The sequence below is a fragment of the Rhincodon typus genome, chromosome 14 (assembly GCF_021869965.1).
Source record: "Rhincodon typus isolate 14 chromosome 14, sRhiTyp1.1, whole genome shotgun sequence".
Lineage (NCBI taxonomy): Eukaryota > Metazoa > Chordata > Chondrichthyes > Orectolobiformes > Rhincodontidae > Rhincodon > Rhincodon typus.
In genome coordinates this window covers 14,267,562-14,275,743 of record NC_063345.1, presented here as the reverse complement: position 1 = coordinate 14,275,743, position 8,182 = coordinate 14,267,562, and the positions used below count along the sequence as shown (strand labels likewise).

The 8,182-nt window shown below is 41.0% G+C and overlaps 1 protein-coding gene across 1 annotated transcript; it reads right to left on the bottom strand.

Annotated features, from left to right (window-relative positions):
* Positions 1-1,505: 1,505 nt before the first annotated feature.
* On the bottom strand, positions 1,506-7,061 carry LOC109919357. Its single transcript, XM_048605415.1, has 3 exons — positions 6,953-7,061; positions 6,565-6,688; positions 1,506-1,613 (listed from the first exon to the last, which is right to left on the bottom strand). The coding sequence occupies exons 1-3, from the start codon at positions 6,994-6,996 to the stop codon at positions 1,530-1,532; spliced, it is 252 nt and encodes an 83-aa protein (XP_048461372.1). The 5' UTR covers positions 6,997-7,061; the 3' UTR covers positions 1,506-1,529.
* Positions 7,062-8,182: the final 1,121 nt, after the last annotated feature.

Below are 8,182 nucleotides of genomic sequence, written 5' to 3'. Positions count from 1 at the left end.
ATGTCTTTGGTGGTGGGGTCGGATTGCAGATGGCGGAAGTGTCGGAGGATGATGCGTTGGATCCGGAGGTTGGTGGGCTGGTACGTGAGGACGAGGGGGATTCTTTTTTGGTTGTTATTGCAGGGACGGGGTTTGAGGGATGAGTTGCGGGAAATGCGGGAGACACGGTGGAGGCCGCTCTCGACCACTGAGGGGGAGAAGTTGCGGTCCTTGAAAAACAAGGACATCTGAGATGTACGGGAGTGGAATGCCTCATCCTGGGAGCAGATGCGGCGGAGGCGAAGGAATTGGGAATAGGGGATGGCATTTTTGCAGGAAGGTGGGTGGGAGGAGGTGTATTCTAGGTAGCTGTGGGAGTCGGTGGGCTTGAAATGATATTGGTTTCTAGGTGGTTGCCCGAGATGGAGACGGAGAAGTCCAGGAAGGAGAGAGAGGTATTAGAGATGGTCCAGGTGAACTTAAGGTTGGGGTGGAAGGTGTTGGTGAAGTGGATGAACTGTTCGAGCTCCTCGTGGGAGCACAAGGCGGCGCCGATACAGTCATCAATGTAACAGAGGAAGAGGTGGGGTTTAGGGCCAGTGTAGGTATGGAAGAGGGATTGTTCCACATAACCTACAAAGAGGCAGGCATAGCTTGGGCCCATGCGGGTACCCATGGCCACCCCCTTTGTCTGTAGGAAGTGGGAGGAATTGAAAGAGAAGTTGTTGAGGGCGAGGACGAGTTCGGCTAAGCAGATGAGGGTGTCAGTGGAGGGAGACTGGTTGGGCCTGCGGGACAGGAAGAAGCGGAGGGCCTTTGCAGTTGCAACTGCAGTTGCAGTTAGACTACATTTGGAAAATTGTGTGCAATTCTGGTCACCACACTACCAGAAGGACTTGGATTATTTGGAGAGGGTGCAAAGAAGGTTTTACCAAGATGTTGCCTAATCTGGCGGGTTTTAGTTATGAGGAGAGGTTAGATAAATTTGGATTGTTTACACTCAAAAGATCGAGGCTTAGGGGCGACCTGATAGAGGTCTACAAAATTATGAGAAGCATAGATAGGGTGGATAGTCAGAGGCTTTTGCCCAGCGTAGAAAGGTCAACTACAAGAGGGTAGAGGTTCACGGTAAGAGGAGGAAAGTTTAGTGGAGAAGTGCAGGGAAAATGTTTCACACAGAGGGTGGTGGGTGCCTGGAACGCACTGCCAGTGGAGGTGGTGGAAGCAGGCATGTTAGCAACGTTTAAGACATATCTTGATAGACACATGAATAGGAGGCGAACAGCAGGATAGAAACCACATGTGGGCAATAAGCACTGGGTCTAAAATAAAGATTAGGAATCAGCAAAGGCTTGGTGGGCTGAAAGGCCTATCCCTGTGTTGTATAGAATTGCATATTGTATATTTGCTGTGGAAGGTTTTCCTGTGTAAAAGGGACAGCAATAAAGGAGATTGGAAGTCAGATGAAGGAAAAAACCAAAAACTGCAGAATAGAACAACCCTGTTGTTTACTCATCAACTATGTGGAAAACTTACAGAAATATATTCTTCTATTTGTTTTGCCCCAATGGCAATTGTGAAGTCCTTATTTGTAACCCACTGGATGTTACGGATTTGGAAACCAGGCTGTTCTTCTAAAAGAAAAATATGCAAATGACAGAAGTGGTTTAAGAATTATTTGAAGATATTAATGACAAAAATATTAATTTAATAAAACAAGAACATTTGAATTTATATAGACAGCTTATTGTGTTGAAAGTACACCACACACTTCACAAGATACAAACAGTTCTGAGATGAATGACCACTTAATTCTGACAATTTTTAATTGATTCATTGACTAAAGTACTTTGAGATGACCAGTGCTTGTGCAAAGTGCAATATAAATGAAAGTATTCTCGTTTCTCATTAATATTTAAAATGCAAGTCTACATGTTGGAATTTAAGGAATGGGTACTACACACCAAAAATAGTCATCTATTAAACTGTCAATGATCAGGCTAACATTATTTATTCACATCTTGAAAAGATTTGAGCCTAGTTTGCATCTGTAAGGTGTCACAGCTCAAATTCTTTTAAAAATGGAGTTGAATTTTACCCAAAAATAGGCCATTGTCAATTTTGGGAAGTTTCATGGAAGATTTCTGTCCATGAGTTCAACCAATTATCTCTCTATTTTTTTCACTGCTCACCTCATTATTTATTCACCATGCTCCATAGTGTCACACTTGCACTATCATGCGCCCACCAGAGCAGGTGTGCAGGCATGCTGCTGTGCCACTAGCCAATATTCTAGGATATCTGCTGCTGTTGACGTATTTAAAGCTCATCTGTGCACCATGTCAATTGCTGCTAGCTACAATTAGCCCTTCACAGTAGCCTAACTAACTGATATTCTCAGGAGTTCTGAGAAAGGGACACTCGACCTGAAACATTAATTCTGATTTCTTTCCACAGAGGTTGCCAGACGTGCTGAGCTTTCTCAGCAATTTCTATTTTTGTTTTTGACTTTTTACCTAAAGCCCAGCGTAGTATAATATCTTGTCGTTATTCAATGTTGGAGAATCAATGTTGGAAAGCCTTCAAACATTTGAAAATGTTTATTTTTATTAAATAACAACAATAGAAAATAAAAGAAAGAACAAACAAAAAGAGTTGTGTATGCTTCTGGGAACAAACGAGGGCTGCTTTCCTTGAGAAACAAATAAATTTACAGTCAACAGATGATCACTGCACCCAATTCAGATCTATAGGAACTGGACATCAATTAAATCAATTAAGTCCTGTTAGGCTTGTGGTGCTCAATGCTGCAACATTCCATCATGCTGAAGGTGATAGTCCTCATAAGCAATGTCCTCATCTTCCTTCTTGGAAAAGCTGCTATTGATCTCCCAGCTCTTCAACATCCATCACATCCTCTCTTTGCCTATTCCAGTTGTGCAGGGCACAGCATGCAAGAATTATATGGCACATTCTGGGGTGTACTGCAAGCTTCCCAGACTGATCCAAGCATCAGAACTCATCTTTAGCAGGCCTATTATCTGATCCATAATGGCCCGAGCAGGAGAATGGGGTGCATTGTATCTACGTTCAGCATCAGTTGGGGGTGTGCATCATAGAGACACGAGTCATGATTGTACAGAATAGCCCTTGTAGCATTTCGGTCTCTTCAGGCTGCTCTGCCATTTAATAAGTTCATGGCAAATGAGTTTGTGTTTCAAATTCCACATTCCCATTAACCCTCTGCGCAACAAGGATCTATCTATCTATATAAGCATATACCAGGACCCTACCTACTGAGGCATAGAATTCCAAAGTTTCCCAACCCTCTCACAGACATAAAAACACTCATCTCTGCCCTGATTTTCACCTAATCTTAAAACAGTACCCCCTAGTTCTGGATTGACCCACAAGAAGAAACATCCTTTCCACTTTCACTTTGTCAAAAGCATTTGGGATCATCTACACTTCAATCAAGCCACCCGTCACTCTTCTGAACTTCGGTGGAAACAAGCCCAGCCTGTACAAACTACCCTCACAAGACAACACTGGATGCAAAATTCAATCATATTGTGGTCGCTGCTCCTAGCAGTGCCTTAACCCTGAGGTCATTAATTAACACTGTCACATTACACGTTACCACATCGAATACATCCAACATAACTTACTCTCTGGTCAATTCCAAAATGTGTTGCCCTATGAAATCGAAGTTATGCATGATTATTACATTCTCTTTATCATATGCATCCAATATTTCTGCTTGTATGCTTTGCCCGACATTGTGGTTAATGTTAGGGAGTCTGTATATCACTCCAAGCAGTGATGTCTTTCCCCTACTATTCCTCATCTCCAACCAAACTGATTCTATATTCTAAAATAAAACAAAGAACTGTGATGCTGAAGATCTGAAACAAAAACAGAAATTGCTGGAGAAAATTCAGCAGGTATAGCAGCATCTGTGGAGAGAAAGCAGAGTTAGCATTTTGTTTTCTTCTTCAGCAATTTCTGCTTTTGTTTCAATTCCACATCCTGATCACCTTAACAAAAGTCATACCTAATTATTACACTTAAGCCATAGTTAAGGATTTTTTTTTATCTGTTATCTTTGAAACAATTATTATTGATCGCTCATATATTCCTAGGATTTATTTTTCTCTCTACCCTTCCTGCCATTTTCTGACCATTACCCATGTTACTATTTTCCTCTCTACCTTATCTCTATACTTTGATATATATTAAAATGTTCCACATTTGACCCCTGTTCCACTATTTAGTTTAAAGGACACTGTGATAGCTGAGCTAATTGGAAAAGTGCAGTATAATTTTGATGTGTTGAAAGGTCACAAATGGAAGGTCTAACAGTGGAGCTTTGAAATAAAAAAAAACACTGAATATTTCTTTAAAAAAAAATCACATTTTGTTGAAGCTTGTTATTAATTGGTGACAACTCTACCAATCACAATCATCTTGCCAACCAATTAACATTAACCTCTCCTACAGTGTAAATGTTTGTCTGAAAAGTTTTGACTAAATGTGTCTTCTTTATTTTTCAGTAATATTGAAGCCCTGTCCTAAAATATAACTATTATCACAGGTTTAGATGGGATTTCAGTGGTGGAAGGGCTAATCAGACATTCAATGCTGTAGCCAGCTGCATTAATGGAAGGATGGGATGCAGCAGAGGCAAAAATATTGGATGGTCTTGATCTTAGTGACAAAGTCGTCCATTGGCTGTCCTCACCCTTGTTGGCATTTAAGAAGATGGTTTGCAAAGACAAACCAGAGATTATCTTTGCATTCTATGATGATCCTGAAATAGCAGCAGTTTTCGCAAATGAGAATAGAAACTAATAGCATTTTATGTGGTCCAGCCAGATCTGGTGGAGGATAATGCAACCAGTTGCCAACTAAACCCTTCCAAGTCTGCATCCCTTGTGACTTAAGAGTGCAGAGATGAGGGCTGTACTAGGGAAAAGGCCTGGGTAAGAGAGATTAATGTTTTTACTGGAGACTAATGTATAAAAGATGGGAGTGAGGGTGCAGTCCGTCAGCGCAGCAGAAATGTTGTAGGTAAAGTTGGGCCACAGAGCGGACAGTCAGGATTTCGAAAGTGATTTGTAAGTGGATGAAATACAGATGGAGATAGGGTTAGGGAATGGAAAAAGGGGGAGTTTGTGAAGAATGAGGCAAGGAACCAGAGATCTCATATGTCATTGTTACCTCAGAACTAACAAGACCACATGAAGTGACAAGGTTATGACTATGGCTGTGAATACCTTCTGGAAAGCTTACATAGAGGGAATGATTCAGAGAAGAAGCCAGTGAACTCAGAGGAAAGACAACATGATGAGTTGAGATGAAGGTTGAAATCTCCAAGGATGAGAATTCATTTGATGCAGAGGTTGGAAGAGAAAGCAGTAATCTCATAATAAAACATTTTTCATGCTTAGGAGAGAAGTACAGAATGGTGATTTTGAAAGCAAGCTGTGAGGATGAAACAAAGTGAGATTCTCAAAGCAGGAGGAAGTGCTAGAGGAGTATCACAAACCTATAAATTAGGCTGGCCGAACCAACTCTGCTATCCAATGAGATTATGGTTGCACTGATTGTGGCCTCATCACCATAATACCATCTACCTCTGATAACCACTGAGTCCTTAATCAAGAATGAATAATCAATGTTTCAACGGACAAATTGTAATCGACAGACATATGTCAAACTGCCATTATGACAGTAATGATGGGTTAAGTGCTGAAAGGTAAAGTCAGACAAGGAAGGCTCATTAAGGGGGAAGGTATTATATCAGGTTTCTATCAGGACAGTGATGTTGATGAACCCATCCCATTAAGTTAACGAATGGGAAGGGAAAAGTTCACAAATGAAGGGTTTTGAGAGGTGATTCTCTGGCTAAATCTATAAGGTGAACAGTGAGGATGATAGGGAATATGAACTGGATGAGAAAAAGTTTGGCAAAGTGAATCCCCAGTGACTGTACGGGATGAGAGGTTGATGATTGAGAGAGATGGGGCAATTAGGGCTGCTGCTCATAATGAACCAGTGCCAAGTGCCTTAATGAGTCCTTTGAAGGGTGCCATAGGGAAGATGGGAAATCTAGCCTGAAACAATGACTAGAGAGCAGGAAAATCGAGGAATGCTGAAGAGTTGAGTAGGAAATTAGGGGGTCAGCGAACCTGAGAGGGGAGAGGTGTAAGTAGGTGTGACATTTGAAGAGAGTTTTGGGGGATTAAGGAGAAAAACAAATTTTGTTGATGCTGGAAATCTGAAATAAAACGAGAAAATGCTGGAGAAACTCAGCAGCTCTGATAGGCTTTGCGGACAGAGAAACAGCATTAAGCTTTCAAATCCAATATGATTCTTTAGAATCTGGAAAAGAAATGTGATAGACTGGTGATGGGAGCACCAGCAAATCGTGCGCAAGAATTGTCACTGGGAAAGTTCATGTTGCATCGGTTTAGTTATATAAAAACAAGGGCGCGTGAAAACATGATTCGTAAATAGAAACTGGGAAGTAGAATACAGCGCCAAAATACAGTGTCCAAAATGGGATCATTTATATCGACTTACCAATTTCTTCCCTACTTTCTTGAATCTGCAAATCTTGAAGCTGTCCCTTGGCACTCTCCAGAACACCCATGACGATAATTTTAGCTTGTTGCACCAACTGCTCTGTGAAATGGTCCATGAAACCCTGCATAAAATAAACCTTTTCTCATAGTTTTATTTAACCAACGACATGCACTTCTCTCAATTCACTAATTTAAAATAAAAAAGTTGACAAATAACTGGGGGGAGGAGGGTAAAAATATGAGAAAATGCTGGAAATACTCCACAGGTCAGTCTGGAAAACTTCAATGAGAACTCGATTCGGTTTCGGAAGACCCTCCACCTGCAGCTGTTTAATTCCTCTCCTTTAAAAAACTTTTTTTTAAAGACTGACGAACATATAAATTACCGCTTTAAGATACTGCTCAGCCGTGTGTATGCTACCAACGACATGCCCTGGTTTCCACAGTAACCAGGGCAACGGTGATCTCCGCCAATAGAATGCGTCTGGGCGTGTAACAATGTTGAATCAGAACCAATGAAATTGATCAGATGTCGAGGGGCCTCACAGCGCAGGCATGTACTCGGATAAGGAGCAAATCAAACTCAGCAACAGGTTGTATTATACTTTATAGATGTTACACACACTTTAAAATTCTGTAAAACGAACCCGGTATTCATCTCCCACTGTGCTAGACTTTCTAATCGCCAGTCACTTGCAATTCATTAACTTTCGTGCAATCTTATCTTGCAGTTTCAACTACAATTTACAATAACTTACATGCCTTGGATTATGTAACTTTCCTTTGGTATTATTTATAATTTGTAGTTTATTGTTTAAGCCTCTTTTAAATGGGGAACACCATCCTTTCGAGTGATTCTTTACTGATTTTAGTGTTTGTTAATACTTTAAACTGTTGACCGCAGACTCCAGTCCCCCTGGGACGCTTGTGTGGCACAGTGGTCAAGTCCTTTGAGCTAGGAGGCTCCAGTCATGTAATAACATCCCTGAATAGGTTGATTATGAAAATATCTCCACTCTGGAGACCAGCAGTTGCCAAAAGCGTCAAGCAGATGCCGTGAATCTTCTGATATCCAGATAATTGCCAGAAAAGCTGTTCAGTGAAGGTAAAAATTCAAACCAACCTTCAAGGCAGCTATGCAATAAAATTCACCATCATTTATACCAGAAATAGATTGTTTTTAAACATATGCATCTTCCACATATTTGTTCCCTCTTCTGTCTCATCCCTGTGTCTAAATCATTCACTGCTTCCTGGCGTCAGGCAGCTCATTACCTGAACTGTAGCAAGATTTTGTCAATCCTAGTAACAGTCAAGAGAAACATAATGGGCACTTGGTAGAAAACAGGAGTGTGTGAGAGTTGCTGTTCTTCCTAATTCAAGTCCACATGCATCCAAACCATTCATGCACTTTCAAAATTTAGAAGGGTTCATGATATTTTGATTACTCAAGGCCCCAGAATCAGCCTTCAAATGTTGCTGAATTTCTTGAAGATAGCTGTTGCATTTCAACTGACTGTGTAGTTCAAGAAGTATGCCTTAGGCTTACTTGAAGGTGTCCGTCTTTGGTATCAAAGCTACATTTGACCAAGTGTTAATTCAAGGAGCTCGAGCCA

Bases quoted from the DNA above. Each gene is read 5' to 3' on its own strand.
- LOC109919357 (XM_048605415.1), bottom strand. From the start codon at position 6,996: ATGTCGTTGGTAGCATACACACGGCTGAGCAGTATCTTAAAGCG. The intron at 6,689-6,952 runs GTAATTTATATG...TATTTTATGCAG, and splicing joins CTGAGCAGTATCTTAAAGCG to GGTTTCATGGACCATTTCAC. The intron at 1,614-6,564 runs GTAAGTCGATAT...TTTTTCTTTTAG, and splicing joins AGAAAGTAGGGAAGAAATTG to AAGAACAGCCTGGTTTCCAA.